The sequence below is a fragment of the Haliotis rufescens genome, unplaced genomic scaffold (genome assembly GCF_023055435.1).
Source record: "Haliotis rufescens isolate VD_foot unplaced genomic scaffold, xgHalRufe1.0.p SCAF_85, whole genome shotgun sequence".
In the NCBI taxonomy this organism is placed as follows: domain Eukaryota; kingdom Metazoa; phylum Mollusca; class Gastropoda; order Lepetellida; family Haliotidae; genus Haliotis; species Haliotis rufescens.
The window spans coordinates 893,835-911,891 of NW_025964378.1; the positions used below are offsets into that span (position 1 = coordinate 893,835).

Sequence of the window (18,057 nt, forward strand, 5' to 3'; positions counted from 1 at the left end):
ACAGCGCGGCACCGAACAAAACAATAGGCTGCGCATCTGAGAAGATAGAATCACACACCTGTACCTACACCACGTGAAACGGATCTAATAAAGTCTTATGACGTCATTCCTTTATCAATTGGCACCAATGACGTCACATCGCAAGGGGTATAAGCCATGGTGTGTTTATTTAAGGATTGACTGTGTATTTTTTTCGGTTCATTGAGGTATGAATCGAAAAACCAATGTGCAAACTGTATGAATCCGCGTATCAGCTAATCAGTATACAGGAATTTCAATGAACACAACGAAAATTTAATTATTATGGAAATGGAACTCTCGGTTAAAGTGAAAAATATGAACCTATTTCATGAATAAATTAAATGAGAAACTTGTGATATTTGCATTGTTTGGCCTCTGAAACTACTAGGTAAATTATTTTCATGATGAAAAAGTACAAGAAAAATAGGTTTATTTCGTTTGCCTTTTAAGCTGACACACTTGAATACTGTTCAAAGCGTCGTTAATCCCAACTCACTCACTCACCCTTACTAAAGGTCTTATGCGCATGTGTTTAGGATGTACCGCTTAATGGCCCCCTTACACCTTAATTACACGGACGAACTGTATCAATTCCATGGCGCTTAGCACAGCATCTGGCTGGAGACGAATTGGGATGCAGATCTTGAGGCAACGTCTCTCGTAAGGCTACTCTCCTCTGAAGCATCGTTATAATGTCCGCGTGTCCACTTTGCTGACCAGGGGCTTCTATGGTTATTTGCCAATAGATATTGCACAGACAAATGAGTCGGACAGGGAAACGTGTTTTTTTAATAACAACTCCATCAGGTCTGTGTCTTTAGGGACCCGTGAAGATCCGGGAAGAGAATAGGTCTTCAGCAACCCATGCTTGCCGTAAAAGGCGCCTGTGCTTGTCGTAAGAGGCGACTAACTGGCTCGCTGACTTGGTTGATACATGTCATCGTATCTCAAATGCGTAGATTGATGATCATGATCACTGGATTGTCTGGTCCTGACTTGATTATTTACAAGTCGTCATATAGCTGGAACATTTCTTAGCGCGGCGTTAAGCAACAAACCACAAACAAACTACGTCTTCAGGACGGTGGGGTAGCTTGAAGATTTAAGTGTTCGTTCGTCACGCTAAAGGCCCGGGTTCGAATCCAGACTTGGGTACAATGTGTTAAGATTATTTCTTGTGTCCCCGTTTAGATTTTTCTGGAATATTGAGTCATAAAACCATACTCACTCACTCTTACATCAGTTCTGTGCTTCATCATCCAGCTGGTCATTTCTTACTCTTTCATCTTATTCCGTTCAATTTCGCCAACTGTTTGTTATTATAACGATGTTCTCTGTATAACGACTAGCCTGTCTCACACTCCCTGAACCATATTATTTCGCCCAGCCCTGCTGTTACCCTAAATAAAGAAAGTCTAGATTTTCCACAGCTTCAGGCCTGAATCTCTCTTCTCACTTGGGCTCCTTTTCAATTTAAATGAAGTTGGTTGTTTCGATCAAAATAATATATTTTCAAACTAAACGAGCATCTCTGCATAACGAACATGTCTGTATAACGAACATAGCTGTATGAAGAACGTTGCAGTATAACGAACATCTCTTTATAATCAACATGTCTATATACGAGCCTCTCTGCATAACGAACGTATCCGTTTAACAAGCACCCCTATAAAACGAACATGTCTTATAATGAGCGTCTCTGTATAATAGATAGTACGCGACAAAACAATTTCCATAATCATAAGAAATCCCGACTAACACACGAACATGTGTGTCTGAATTGCATGTACTTTCAAGTAGTAATGATACTTGGTGTTCCATAAAAAGGTAAACGACTTCATCGTCTATTACGAACGTCTCTACACAACGAACGTCTCTGCATAACGAACGTCTCTTATAACGAACGTCTTCGTTATATCTAATCCGGAAAAGAATAGGTCTTCAGCAACCCATACTTGCTATAAAAGGCGACTATGCTTGTCGAAAAAGCGACTAACGGGATCGGGTGGTCAGACTCGCAGACTTGGTTGATGCATGTCATCGATCCCCATTGCGTGGATCGATGCTCATGATATTAATCACTGGATAGTCTGGTCCGGGCTCGATTATTTACAGACCGCCGTCATATAGCTGGGTTATTGCTGAGTGCGGCGTTAAACAACAAACCAACCAACCAACGTTATATCTAACATTGGTCAAGTTATCAGTAAATCTAATTACAAAATATATACGGGATAATTGAATTCGCTGTACCTCGTTCTATCCAAGGTCAGCAGCAACTGGTTTGCTCGGGGCCTCAGTTAATAGCTTTGATCGCCCATTTCGCGAAAATCGGCAGTTTTTATATGTCATACAGTAATTAGCCTACGTATCCTGGCATTACACCTTATTAGTTCCTGCTTCTGACCAGCCTAACGGCTGAAATCCGAACGATGAGCAGCCCGTGCTATAACGAGGTGATCACTGACAGCACCTTAGCGTATGTCCTCCGTGGATCTTCCCGAACTAAATCATCATCATCAACCTCCTCCCACGTCTTGAAAGCATCCCAAATACAGTAATCAATAACAAAAAACCTAGTATTCACAAATAAAACCTGACTTTCGTTATCAAATACTAGCCAATCAATCACGAAGCTGGCGAAAACGTTTATTTTGGTCGTATTAACATGTACGGTCCGATGATTCAAGCCATGTTTTTATCTTTTCATGCTCAGGATCCTTGATATGAGATGGGGTTTTTCTTGAGTTTGTAAGTTATTTTTTTCTGACTATATATTTGCTAGCCATTGGATCTTGTCGGAGACTTTTGTATTTTGTTTTAGGTTGGGTATCTTTTAGGTTGTGTGTCTGTTCTGTTTAGTTTGGTTTGTTGAATGGGGTAATTGTTTGTTTTTGACATTATATGTTTTTGTTTAATTGGTTCTAGTTGTTTAATGTCATTTTATTTATTTTTTTAGGGGGGTAGGCTATCGTTTATTTGTTTATTTATTTGTTTGTTTGTTGTTTAACTCCAAACAAACAATAACCTATCCCCTTAAAACAAACAAAAATAAAATAACAACAGACAACCAGTCCGAAACTGTGATTCGAACCAGTAATCACAAACTCCTGGCACGCCCAAGAGACGCAACTCTCGATCTAGACAATGAATTGCAGCGCCTCAGACGAGTGGATCACCCACATTTGTTATGTGATTGCGAATTTCCAACGACATCTCCAACAAACAACTTTACTGATAACACAAACAGTTTTTTAATCGTCCCATCACAAAACCCTCGGATAAGAGGGTATAAATTCCAACCATCCATCATCGATTTTCCATTGTGTTGCAGTAAAATATAACATTTCAAATCACTTTAATTTTGCCTGATCCTGCTACAAACTGTCGAGTTCATCCCGTCTTTCGTTGACGCTAACTGTAGCCCGTTATCATTTCATCACATCTTCCTTCCACAGAAAATGCAATCGTAATTAAGGGCTATGAATCATGTAGGGCATTAATTCTACTTCTGTCGAAACGTGGCCTTGGTCTAGATGTAAAAAGCACAGTCCATAAACGGAATTACAATTCAGTGAAATAAATAGCATTTCTCATGTCAGAAGGTGCTTTACAATGGTCCATTAGGTGCTCGCTGGCAGAGTGTTCCACAAAATCTCCTGACAGAACATGTTTAAAAGCTGCTTTAATTTGCGACGGAGTTTTATTTCACTATTGTTGCACTTTGAATACAACGATTTCGTTAATACAACATTTTGAAACAGCTGTTTGTATACAACTATACAACTGGGAAATATAGGAGATGGAGTAACGACACCATCCAAATCCGAGCAATCAGCTTAACTGCGCGGTTAAAACGTATTACTGATAACATTATCTTGTTCCCATCGACTCTCATCAGCATCCTACAGACGATGAAGCTCTGGGTGATGACACGTGGAAGTGTAATTACTTATATCACATCAACAAGTCCCCTATTCTTAAAGTCATCTTTCAAGAACACTTGCAACCTCAAAGATTTGTGAAATGCTTTTTGAAAAAAATAAGTTGTTTATTTTCTGTGATTTTCAGAACGAATGTTTTGGATACTCTCTTTGTCAGTAGGATAATGGGTGTTTTTTCTAAGGTCACAGTGACCTGCCAATCATGTGTCCAGTGGTTTAAGTGATGCACTCAGAGTAACCGGGTTGTTACATCTCTTGGTTTAAGTTGGTTTTGGTATTCCATTCTAATGGGAATAGTTAACGCAAGAGCCCGTATTCGTTACACTCGCTGTGACCTACTTACTTCTACTTGGCTTAAAATGGTATAAGGTGAGGTGAAATAGGGTTTAACGTCGCGTCCAAGTTTATTGCACTTATATAGCGACGTGCATGCACGTGTATGTACGTGTGTGTGGCTGCTTGTACTAGTCCGGACTGATGCCGATTTATTGTGCTAGCACACTGAGATACCATGCCGCAGTTTAACATGAATACCCCACTCAGACACAGTATACTGACTCCGAGTCTACCAGTCCTTGTTTTAACCCCTTAATGCCGAGCGCCTGACAGGGTAACAACAAGTACCATCTTTCAACGTATTTTGGTGTGACGCGCCTGGGGATCCGGGCGGACGCTCTACCATTAGACCACGGAGGCGGTCAAATGGTACAAGGAGTCACATGATTAGGTACACGTGTATTTCGGTAAATGGATGGGTTCGAAATAACCGTAGTTCAAGAAAGGTGTTATTCACAATACAGTAAACTACGTTTATAACGAACACGCTTATAACGAACTTCCGGATGTAACGAACTGTTTCTTGGTCCCGTCCATCTTGAATATATGTTGTACATATGCTTATAACGAACTACGGTTATAACAAATTAAAATTAGTGGTCCCTTTGAGTTCGTTATAACCGTAGGTTACTGTAGCCTGGAATAAGTTGTAATTCGAAATAAACATATTCGCATTCGAAAAACGCTTCAGACGTTGTCGAGGTCGCGTGAGTGAATTTTGCTTTAAGATACAATCTGCAATATCGTGAAAATAATGTATATGACCAGAAAACATAGTGGTTGATATCATGAACAACATTTTGACAGATACGTCACGCACTGTAGCCACCTGATCAATTTTCTGTCCCGGAATCCCTACGGTGGTGGTTAAAGCGTTCGCTCGTCACGCCGAGGGCCCAGGTTCGATTCCTCATATGGGTTCAATATGTGAAGCCAATCACTAGTGTCCCTCGCCGTGATATAGCTTGAATATTACTAAAAGCGGCGTATAACCATACCCGAGAAAGAAAGAAATACGATGTCTGCCAAATATTCAGGATACTGTATTTGCGAAGATTTAGGCAAGTACACAAACCAAAATTGATTCAGATTCGACTATTGCATACCTCCTTCTTATAACTACATATAGAGATAAACAACAAACAAACAAACAAGACAATATTATAAGTGATTATTATCATTATCATTATTTCCCAACGTGTTTCGGTTTTTTATTCCATATCCCGTTAAACCGATCATGATTAGGTCTCGTTTCTAACGCATGTCCTGTAGCAATCAGGATCCGCGTATCATTAGTTCGATTCCAAGGTTGGCTCGAGTGAGTGAGTGAGTGAGTGAGGAATGTAACTCTACTCAGTAACAAAACGTCACAAAATGTGGAATCCATCCAAACTTTTATTGATTTCCTGAACAGTTAAAATACATGTCTAACTTCCACCCATCATCACCAGCCTGCGATCTCCCGTAACAGATAATAATAATAATGATGATGATGATGATGATGATGATGGTGGTGGTGGTGGTGGTGATGATGATGATGATGATGATGATGATGATGATGATGATGGTAGGCTGTTTGTATAGCGCAAAGGTCCACATCACTCAGGGACATGCTCAATGCTCAACACACCGTGTGTACATATATACAAAAGAGAGGGGACAGTAAGATAATAGCAATATCCACATACAAGAAACATAATGGGAGGAGAAATTAAACAGGGCTTGTATGGAATAATATATAGATTATGCAATACGAATCAGTACCTGCTGCCTGTATGTGCTTGTGGGCCGTTGTGACCACTTCTTTCAGACAGGCCTCAGGACAGCAGATTGTATTCCTACTGATTCAGTTGTAGCGTTCGAAGCGTTAGGTTTAAATAGTGATCAACAAACAAAGACGTTACCATGGTCACCCCACACCACCCGCCGGGCCAACAGTATGTAGTACTGTATAGAATGTCTCCACTGCACTTAAGTACTCTAGACTCCAAATATCTACTGTCGACGCAAATCTTCACAGACGTAAAAATATTCCCTATAAACAAATGGAAACTCGTGCTCATTAAGCTCATATTGATATTCCACAATTATCCATTACGTAAGCTCCAGAGGGAATATTTGCCACCATGTTTTCATAAAACTGTCTCATCAACAATGCGTGCTCCCAGTTTGCCCCTAATATTCACCAATACGCCCGCAATTTACGAGCGTTATGCAGTTTTATATATGACAATGTGTTATCGCAATGTTGTTATGGTATTAACGATGCAAGAGCATAGCTGCGGGCTATATGAGATTGCCTCTTTGCTTGGCGAACAGAAATCAAATCGGGCAGAATCCGACCGCAGCTGATATTGACTAAACCGAGCAAAGTAGGTATTCGCAATCCTTCTTACTTCTGTCTTTCATAAGGTGAATAAAGTGCTTCTTGAGACAGTTTTCCTCTCAATAATCATTTTTCTTTCTACTCTCAACATTTTCAATACAAACTGAGTTTCGCAAACGGATATTCTGGGAATAAATCTCCATAAGAAAAGCTTGTTCCTACGATGAGACCCTGCTAATTTTGCTTGGAGTTTACCAACCCCCCCCCCCCCCCCCCCCGTGAAAATATGTCGGGGGGAATAAATGTTTATTGGCATGGTCTCGTGGCATCGTGGTTAGCCTCGTTGATCACGTGGTATTAGTAGGTAGCCACAAGACCGTTAGCAGTTAGTCTTTCAAGCGCTCAGTCTGCTGCTTGGATGAAGCTTATTTCATGATTCTTGTGGATGCTACAAGAGGTTGACATTCTCCACCTAGTGCAAAGTCGCCGCAGCAGCCATGCAAGGATACAGCTTCTTTTTTTTAAAAACACGGGTGCATGCGTTTTGGAAAAGGGAGAGCTCTCATTAAATGCGAGGGACATAATGTGTTTGTTGGTTAAATGTTGGAGGATTAATGGATATTTTTGTTGACTAAATGTCACCAAATGATTTAGTGAGTCAACGTGATGGGGATTTTTTCCAATTAAATCAACCTGCCTCCACCCACCCCCCACCCCCACCCCCAATACCCCCTTCTCCCACTGCCCACACAGCCCTCTGGAACCGCGTATCTATAGGATTAGCTTTAATTTCATGATAAATTATTATTTTTATTTCTGAGATAATGATTATCACTGCTGATGTCATGTACATGAATATTGTGAATAAAAGCGACACATAATGATAAGAAATATATGCTGAAAGCAGAGACCGTTGTACGATCCCAACTACACCATAAACATGTGTAAATGAATCACTATCAAATAGAGATGATACAAGATTTTCGCGATAGGGTAACTTCAACCTGCCCCACTGGTTGCACCGTCACAAACACATGCAAATGCAAGTCAATTGTTCACCTGAACAAAAATCACGGGAACCCTGATTCGACGTTATTATTGTGTGTGTCTCTGTCGGGATCAGTCTGTGAATATATTTGAATTCTACATTCGCTAATAACAGAATATTCTAAAAGCGGCGTAAAATCAGTGACTCACTCACATGAATGAGACACCGTTCAAAGCGACATTTAACCATCTCTCACTCAATATTGTGTATTACTGAACCTCATGGACCGTGTTCAGAGTTTAAATGTCATACCTGGATACCCGCATAGCACAGTTGTCTCGGACATCGAACTTCTCTGTGCAGGATTATGTCCCTTAGTATTGTGCAGGGTTATGTCCCTTAGTAATGTACAGGGTTATGTCCCTTAGTAATGTGCAGGGTTATGTCCCTTAGTAATGTGCAGGGTTACGTCCCGTAGTAATGTGCAGGGTTACGTCCCTTAGTAATGTGCAGGGTTACGTCCCTTAGTAATGTGCAGGGTTACGTCCCTTAATAATGCAAGATCCGCTCATAACGGGTTCAAATTTTTGAATACAAAACCGTGGTCATGGTTTTCACCAACGTGACTACGACCTTCGCAAGGCTGTACTTTCATTTCACGTTAAGCCGACACACGGTGATATAACTGAAATATTGTTTCAGCGGCGTTAAGCAAACTCACTTTAGAAAAATATTTCCGGTTTGGAGTCTTGCTTGAGCGAGCTACACAAGGGTCACTGCCTACAAGATGAACCTAGTAGTTAATTACAGCAGTCTGGCACCGACAACAACAAGACAAGCCAGAATTCCCTGCAGTATGACGTCATGCGATAAGACGAACGATTCCATCAATATTTTGGCAATTCCACACAAGTGCTAAATCAGGCTTACAAAGTCAAATTATTTCATCTGTTGTTTTTCTTTTCAACAAAAATCATAGCTCTTTGATGTGTAATTAGTAAAATATCTTGTAGATCTCTCCAGCGCCTCAAGTAGCATTGGATGGCATTCAGACACCTGTGATCATTTTCGTTGGGTGCATCCGGTTGAAGTGTGTGTGTGTGTGTGTGTGTGTGTGTGTGTGTGTGTGTGTGTGTGTGTGTGTGTGTGTGTGTGTGTGTGTGTGTGTGTGTGTGTGTGTGAGAGAGAGAGAGAGAGAGGGAGAGATAGAAGGAGAAAGAGGGGAGGAGGAGAGACAGTGTGTGAGAGGAAGGCGTGAGAAAGAGGGATGAAGAGAGACAGTGTGTGAGAGGAAGGCGTGAGAAAGAGGGATGAGGAGAGACAGTGTGTGAGAGGAAGGCGTGAGAAAGAGGGATGAGGAGAGAGGGGGAGTGTGAGGGAGGAAGAGAAGACAGTGAGGGCAAGGGGAGAAGAAAGAGGAAAACGGAGGGGAGAGATAGAGACAGTGAGCGAGGTAGGGGATGTGTGAGAGAGAGGGGGAGAGGGGGGACAGTGGAGAAGAGAGAGGTAAGCGGAGGAGGAGAGATAGAGAGAGGGAGGGAGGGGTGCAAGAGAGGGAGAGGGGGGATAGAGAGAGAGGGTCAGAGACAGACCGGGGGATGCGGGGTAGGTGATAGATATGAGGTTGTGTGTGTGAAATCGACTTCCCAAAATAAATCGTAAATAAACTCTTAAAAGCCGAAGAGAAACGAACATGTATTGATTGGGCGTTGTCATACATGTTGTGCAAAGTACGCGTATACTCTGATATGTGTACATTTCATAAATCATTAAAACTGCTTTTCTTATGAAGTTTTAACGTTTTCACTAAATGTCAAGGACAGCAAGATGCATGAATTCCTAATGAATAGCAACAAAACTGTCTACGGCATCGATAATGTGTAAATGATCAAAACGAAGCCTCGCCGGCATTTGAAACTGAGTCTATGTCATCAGGCTCTTTTTGGGTCAGTGCATTAATACAAAACAAATTAATCTGGAATGATAATGTATGAACAGAATACAAAAACAAACTAAAACATATTTTGCTGTTTTAGTGACATTATATTAGCACAATAACATAATAACATAATAAGCTGCTGGTCTTCGAGCTAATTGTAAAGCTCTTACAAATATTAGACCAATTTATTGGAACTTTTGAGACTTACTTGCCTTGCCTTACTTGTGTGTGCTTTGATAAGTGTATAACCTTCTAGCGCCTCACGGGCAGCTTGGATTGTATACTCCCCAGGGAGCTGAGAATGACAATCGAGGGCATCTATCTATCTATCTATCTATCTATCTTTATTTATTTATTTATTTATTTATTTATTTATTTATTTATTTATTTAATTAATTAATTAATTAATTAATTAATTAATTAATTAATTAATTAATTAATTAATTAATTAATTAATTAATTATTTATTTATTTATTTATTTATTTATTTATTTATTATAGAAGCAATTTTTCAGCGCACCAGCACAGGTTATACACTCGATATATCATTTAAGACGATGTTACTTTAATGGTCTGACAGTATCCCTCCAAACAATCTTATAGCAGTACGTTTATCGAACAACGGATAACTCGAGGTACAATTATATATCGAATTAACGAGGTTTCACTGACCGCCTTCGTGGTGTAGTTGATAGAGCACCCACCCGGAGAGCGAAAGATCGGTGGTTCGATCCCAAAAGACCCTGAAAGATGGTACTTGTTTGTATCCATGTTAAATTGCGACATGGTATCTCGGTGACCCAGCGACCTAAAACCGGCATTAGTCCGGACGAGTACAGACCCGTGAAGATCCGGGTAGAATAGGTCTTCAGCGACCCATGCTTCCCGTAAAAGGCGACTATGCTTGTCGTAAGAGGCGACTTACGCGATCGGGTGGTCAAGCTCGCTGACTTGGTTGAAGCATGTCATCGATCCCAATTGCGTGGATCGATGCTCATTACATTAATAACTGGATTGTCTGGTCCAGACTCGATCATTTACAGACCGCCGTCATATGGCTGGAATATTGGAATAGTGCGGCGTTAAACAACCAACCAACCGGACAAGTACAAGCAGACTCACACGTTACTGTATAAGTTAAATAATCTTGAACGCGACGTTAAAGCCCATGATGACAATCACTAGTTTGTCTGATCCAGACTCGATTATTTACAGACCGCCATCATATAGCTGAAATATTGCTGAGTGCGGCGTGAAACAACAACAACAACAACAACAACAACAACAACAACACCCTACTGCATATCCTTATTCATTGTTCAAAGTTTTCAACCCCGCTTTGTATTCACAACAAAGGCGCATCTGAATTTTTTTTTAAACTTGAGATGGAAAGGAAAAAACATATGTTTAAAAAAATCTAATTCTTTACATGTAATGATAAAATATGCGGACCAGTCAAAAAAAAAGGTTTTTCCTTAAACCTGACGAAAATCGTGATGCTATGATAAGGCATATTCCAAGTTTGCATCGACACCAAGATGCACTTAAATTTCTAAATCTCGTTGAACCAAAAGCACTTTCATTAATCAGTAATGCTATTTATCTTATTTTTTATTGAGAAAAATGATTGTGCTTGAACATCGTTGATTACTGGGAAGCTAAAGTTTATTCAATGACGGACATGGGATGTTTCACTGAAGTAGGCAGTGTTTCACACAACACATGTAGTCATTACATTAAGTGCTGTGCTGGAAATGAGCGTGCACGCTCTTTCACCACGTGCATACAGGCACGAAAGGTAATCGCAGTTCTAACGCGCATGGTTAGAAATAAACTCCACATTTAGATCGGAAGAGTTAGTCCAAACTTCATTGGAATCCCACCTCTGTTAAAAGAACTCGGCAAACCGATGAAAACATCTCTGGGTACCAATTCTGGGAAATTGAATTTGCACTTTTTAGAGCAAAGTGTTTAATTTTGTATGGCAGACCAGCTGGGCCACTGAACATCCACGTTGTTCAAAGAATGAAACTAAGTTGAATAAGACCTTACTTTTCAAGGCTGCATGTTGAAAGGAGTCTGGCTAATACTTAACGATATCGTTTAATCACATAAACCATAGGCTTGGCAATACTTTCTCAGCCTTGTTTCAATACGTTATTGATTGTTTGGCCTGTACAATAACACAATTGGTTTCCGTGGAACGTACACAAAATTAAACCACCACCCCCCACCCCACACCCCACCCCACGTAAGTAAACCCTGCCACACCTCAAACCTTTCACATCACCTTCTGTACATTTTTTATTTGGAAAGAATTATGACCAGAAAGAATCTGATTTTTTTTTAAATATACCGTCAGAAAACCTTGATGCAACTTTAGACCAATTTAAATACACCAACATTAAACCGAACATGAAAATATGACGTTTTAACGTGGCGTTCGAGATTACTAGACTGATATTGCGACGTGTGTGTGTCTGTTTATACTAGTACGGACTAATGCCGGTTTTATAGTGCTAACTCACTGAGACACCATTCCGCAGTTAAACATGGATACCCTACGCCAGGCAGGGTAACAACAAGCCCCATCCTTTTAGGTCTTTTGGGATCGAACCTAGTACCTTCCGCTCTATGGGCAGACGTTCTATCCACTACACCACTGAGACGGGTAATCAAATGTGTGAATACTTGAGTTATTTGTTTCTAATAAATCCCCTAGTAATCAATAAAGATGAGGATATATTTGTCAAAGTCATCTCAAATACCCGCAAAAACATCAATCGGAGGACCAATAACTAAATAGTCACGATTTTTAATCCATTAAATCCAGTGACAGATATGTATTGATTGACTTTTATTTGTTCGGGGTAGAATATCCATTTTATCATCCTGCCTTCAAGCGGCATAGCCCGTTCGGTATACACGCTACAGGTTGTCAAAGAGTGTTTTTTTTCATTTTTCATGTGTACTTTTTGTCGAGTTCTTCTTATGGATCTTATGATAAACGAGTGAATTTCCGAAGTCTGTAACGGCACGTTGATTCTCGAAAATGGCGAGACGCTCCACCGGCCAAGTCGTTTGTAAATATGTTTTGTAGACCATAAAACAGTATGGTATTTGATTGAAGACCAACTTTTCACTCATATATAGGTGTGGTGTGAGGAAACTGTTGAAACGGCAATAACTTTAATATAAAATGTTGGTAAAAACTGTTTCCTTTTCCATTACAAATATTGAATGCACGTTCCAAGGAAACCGTTTCTGTTTAGATTGCAGTTTATACAGATGTAATACAAGTTTCAGAACAAAACTGTGTGGCAGGCAATTGCCTTGTGTCGTGTAACATTTTGTGTTAGATTTATCTCAAAAAGTTGTTCGTCTTAATCTTATATCTGATGTCATCGTATTCTTATGGCGTTCGTTAACTTTATTGCTTACGTATGAATTTGTGCTTGATTAAAGAATCGACTATACGTAAGAACATTTCATTCCTGTTAATTTCCAAATAACAATTTATGTAAACACTGCACACATTTCCGTGTATAAGGGACTGGTAATTTATTATGGGGGGTGGGGGGTGGGTTGTGGGGGGTTGGTCTAAGGACTGTATCATAATTTTACAAAGGTAAAAAACAATTTTATGTAATATATTGTCGTGCCCCCACCAAGTTGCATGTAGCATTTTTTTCCTGACCAGTCCCCATCAGTACCTTTGAATCCTTAGTATCAGTTGGGTCATGATTGATGATCTTGAATCTGTACTTGTGTATCTGAAGTACCAGTTGTGTGATGATTGATCATCTTGAATCTGTTATTGTGTATCTGAAGTATCAGTTGGGTCATGGTTGATCATCTTGAATCTGTAATTGTGTATCTTAAGTACCAGTTGTGTCATGATTGATCATCTTGAATCTGTACTTGTGTATCTTAAGTACCAGTTGGGTCATGATTGATAATCTTGAATCTGTACTTGTGTATCTTAAGTACCAGTTGTGTCATGATTGATCATCTTGAATCTGTACTTGTGTATCTTAAGTACCAGTTGGGTCATGGTTGATCATCTTGAATCTGTAATTGTGTATCTTAAGTACCAGTTGTGTCATGATTGATCATCTTGAATCTGTACTTGTGTATCTTAAGTACCAGTTGGGTCATGATTGATAATCTTGAATCTGTACTTGTGTATCTGAAGTACCAGTTGGGTGATGATTGATCATCTTGAATCTGTTATTGTGTATCTGAAGTATCAGTTGGGTCATGGTTGATCATCTTGAATCTGTAATTGTGTATCTTAAGTACCAGTTGGGTCATGATTGATCATCTTGAATCTGTTCTTGTGTATCTTAAGTACCAGTTGGGTCATGATTGATAATCTTGAATCTGTTATTGTGTATCTGAAGTATCAGTTGGGTCATGGTTGATCATCTTGAATCTGTAATTGTGTATCTTAAGTACCAGTTGTGTCATGGTTGATCATCTTGAATCTGTTCTTGTGTATCTTAAGTACGAGTTGGGTCATGATTGATAATATTGAATCTGTACTTGTGTATCTTAAGTACCAGTTGTGTCATGATTGATCATCTTGAATCTGTACTTGTGTATCTTAAGTACCAGTTGGGTCATGATTGATCATCTTGAATCTGTACTTGTGTATCTGAAGTACCAGTTGGGTCATGATTGACCATCTTGAATCTGTACGTGTGCATCTGAAGTACCAGTTGTGTCATGGTTGATCATCTTGAATCTGTACGTGTGTATCTAAAGTACCAGTTGTGTGATGATTGATCATCTTGAATCTGTAATTGTGTATCTTAAGTATCAGCTCTGTCATTATTTAACATTTTGAATCTGTACTTGTGTATCTTAAGTACCGGTTGAATCATGATTGATCATCTTGAATCTGTAATTGTGTAACTGAACCAGTTGTGTGATGATTGCGTATATTGAATCTGTAATTGTCCCATTGACTTTACCCGTGTGTGTCTGAACTAAAGGATATGCGATGATAAACCCTATAAAAATTCAGGTGTGCATCTGAAGTAATGGATTTGTCAGCATTAACCCTTTTGACTTTACACGTGAGCATCTGAAGTACTGGATGTGTCATGATTTAGCATCTGAAGATTTAGGGTTGTATGTTTCAGGTGTTTGATGCCTTTATCGTCATCGTGTCTTTTGTCGTGGATCTGGTGTTCCTCAATCGCCTCCCCAACTACAAGATCCAGGACTTCGTCTTCATCCTGGCCTTCCTCCTGCCATGGAGGGTTATACGAGTTGTCAACAGTGAGTAGAGATTAAATTACGATTTGTCAACAGTAAGCAGAGATAAAATTACGATTTGTCAACAGAAAGTAGAGATTTAATAACGATTTGTCAAGAGAAAGTAGAGATTTAATTACGATTTGTCACCTGAAAGAAGAGATTACAGAACGAGTTGTCAAGAGAAAGTAGAGATTAAATTACGATTTGACAACAGAATCTGGAGATTAAATTACGATTTGTCAACCGAAAGTAGAGATTAAATTACGATTTGTCAACAGAAAGTAGAGATTAAATTACGATTTGTCAACAGAAAGTAGAGATTAAAATACGATTTGTCAACTGAAAGTAGAGAGATTTCAGAACGAGTTGTCATCAGTAAGTAGAGATTAAATTACGATTTGTCAACAGAAAGTAGAGATTAAATTACGATTTGTCAACAGAAAGTAGAGATTAAATTACGATTTGTCAACAGAAAGTTGAGATTACAGAACAAGTTGTCAAGAGAAAGTAGAGATTAAATTACGATTTGTCAACAGAAAGTAGAGATTACATTACGATTTGTCAACAGAAAGTAGAGATGAAATTACGATTTGTCAACCGAAAGTAGAGATTAAAATACGATTTGTCGACTGAAAGAAGAGATTACAGAACGAGTTGTCAAGAGAAAGTAGAGATTAAATTACGATTTGTCAAAAGAAAGTAGAGATTGAATTACGATTTGTCAACAGAAAGTAGAGATAACAGAAAGAGATGAAAACAGTAAGTAGAGATTAAATTACGATTTGCCAACAGTATGTAGAGATTACAGTACGAGTTGTCACGAGTGCTGGAAAAGGCTACTTAAAACACAGAACTGAACGCAACCAGTGGTTTTAGCCAATGCACGTGCAATACATGACAAGGAACAGTCAATGCGGGTATAGAATGGTTCATTCCAGATGCAACTCAACTGCATTCGTAGATGTCCACTAGGTTCCCTTACCATCGCGAGAACCGGGAGTCCCTTCGCGTCTATCTTATTCCGCGAAGTAAATGGCATACCGTCCTAATTTAATTACACCGCGGAAAACAAGGCTATCCAGTCGACAAATGTGTACGAACAATCAACATTCACAACCTTGTGTTGTCCGTCTTGCGTAACGAGAGCCATTAACCGCGTGTGTGGTGTTTACAGAGTCCAAATTCCGCCATCAAAATGATGGAAACCTGTAAGTTTCTCCCGGACGGATTTCTCCCTCCCCACCACAGCACTATTTCAGATGGATGGGCTAAATTCTGTGTTTAATTACACACGGAACTTGGAGCAAGCTCGTATCTGGGCACATGAACACAAATCAATAGAGAGGTTTTGAAAAAAAAAACATCTCCAGGACTTCATTAGTTTGCTTAGCAAACTTTAACGACTTCACAGAAACGGATCTAGGTTTGGGCGCAATGCGCGCGCATATTTCAGCCAATCATCGACGGCCCACTGCGGCCATTTTCCCTATTTGGACATGGCGGCTCGTGTCGTTTATATCCATCGGCCGGAGCAGTGGGATTGTAAAATCAATAACTGATCCAAATAGGTCAGTGGTATTGCCTGCCTAAATATTGAAATGCCGCTAAGAGAAGGTTCGGCTTCTGTATACTATTCCTAGAGCTACGTATGATCGATGAGATCCAGTGTAGACCAAGGTTTAGAAGAGCTTGGAAAGAAGTGTTTGTCCGACAAGGTTGAACATGATATTGGATATCCGCTCATTTGCATACGGTGTCGCCGCTGCTCGCCGCTAATAGATATCCCAACTGGGTAAATCGATGCTCATGATATCAATCATTTGGTTGTCTGGTCCAGACTCGATTATTTACAGACCGCCTTCATACAGCTGGAATAACGCTGAGGGCGGCGATGAACAACAAGCAAACAAACTGTTCTTAAGTCAATATCAGTTCATGTTATCGGTAACGCCCTCTACACGAGAACACATCGTCGTCAGCATAGTTGCTCATTTCAAGGTAATAATGGTTTAAACTTATACACCGTCAATGACCACGTCCGCCCACTCCTTCTTCATGGTTATGTTGTCTCTTCAGAGTAGGACGCCCTACTCGTTAAAGCGTTCGCTCGTCACGCCGTCAAGGTTCGATTGATTGAAGGGTAAATTGTGAGAATACTGTCCGCGTCGTGCTAGCCCTGGACTAAAAACGTCATTCCATCAAAATGTAGCGTAGTGACTCATACTCGTTCAGTCATGTTAAATTTAACTTTCGTTTTTAATAATCGTCACAAGGATAGAACGTTAAACACATAAACTTTCTACACTCAATGTTTAAAAGGTCTGTAACCTATGTCGCCTTCTGAAGAAAAATAGCGGTTTATTTTGATACAGCACGTCAATGACGGTGGTACCAGCGTGATAAACAGCAATAAGCCATATTGAAAATAGCAGTGATTGGGAACGACACTGGTACGCCTTCGTGCAAGAAAACCATTAAGTTCGTCACATATTTATGGACAGTGACTGTCAGGTGAAGCTCTTCATGCTAGGTAATTAAGCACATAATTGAAGGTTATCTAACTCAACGGGCCATTTGACTTGACATTGCCGACAGAAAAACTTCTCATTAATCGAGATTTCTGTGACTATTTTTTGCCCAGGTATTTAGGCCTATAATATAATATTTGGCTTGCGAAATTTTATATTTTTTTGTGTCGAAATAAAAAAAAACCATTAAAATGTTGATTTTGAGAAATGATCTCGAAATTGTATTGCCTGTAAGGGAAATTACGAAAAAAGAAAAGAACAGAAAACGATTTATTTATGACAAGTGAAAGGCTTCTTACTTTGACCTGTTTTAATCAACAAATAATTAACACATTCGGAAAAAGAAAGAATTCCAAAAATGTTTGGTCGAGGGATTTATGGATAAAACAGTGATAGCAGTGGGATTAAATTAGTTAGAAAGACTTACATTAATTACAAATACAACAAAAGAAACATAAACATAAACAAAGGAGAAATTATACAATGGTATTGGTTGCTGTTACAGGTGTGTGGGAAGTACTGTCCTTGTCACTCAGTGGTGTTAAATGCATGTTGTGTGACAATCCTATTAATCAATGATGTAAGGAGGAGTAAAGAACCTGAGAGAAAGAGAGAGAGAGAAATAGAGAGACAGAGAGAGAGACAGAGAGAGAGAGAATAGCAGATAGATAGGTGTGTGGGATGTACTGTCCTCGTCACTCAGTGATGTT

General features: G+C 39.6%; 1 protein-coding gene across 3 annotated transcripts in view; it reads left to right on the forward strand.

The window, feature by feature from the left end:
* LOC124146914 overlaps positions 1–18,057 on the forward strand; it is a 160,414-nt gene that overhangs the window by 134,011 nt on the left and 8,346 nt on the right. For 2 of the 3 annotated variants that reach the window (XM_046517472.2, XM_046517474.2), the window contains one exon: positions 14,687–14,840. In XM_046517472.2, the coding sequence (XP_046373428.1) occupies positions 14,687–14,840 (154 nt within the window). The remainder of the gene's footprint in view (positions 1–14,686; positions 14,841–18,057) is intronic. The other variant, XM_046517473.2, reaches the window with a different exon arrangement.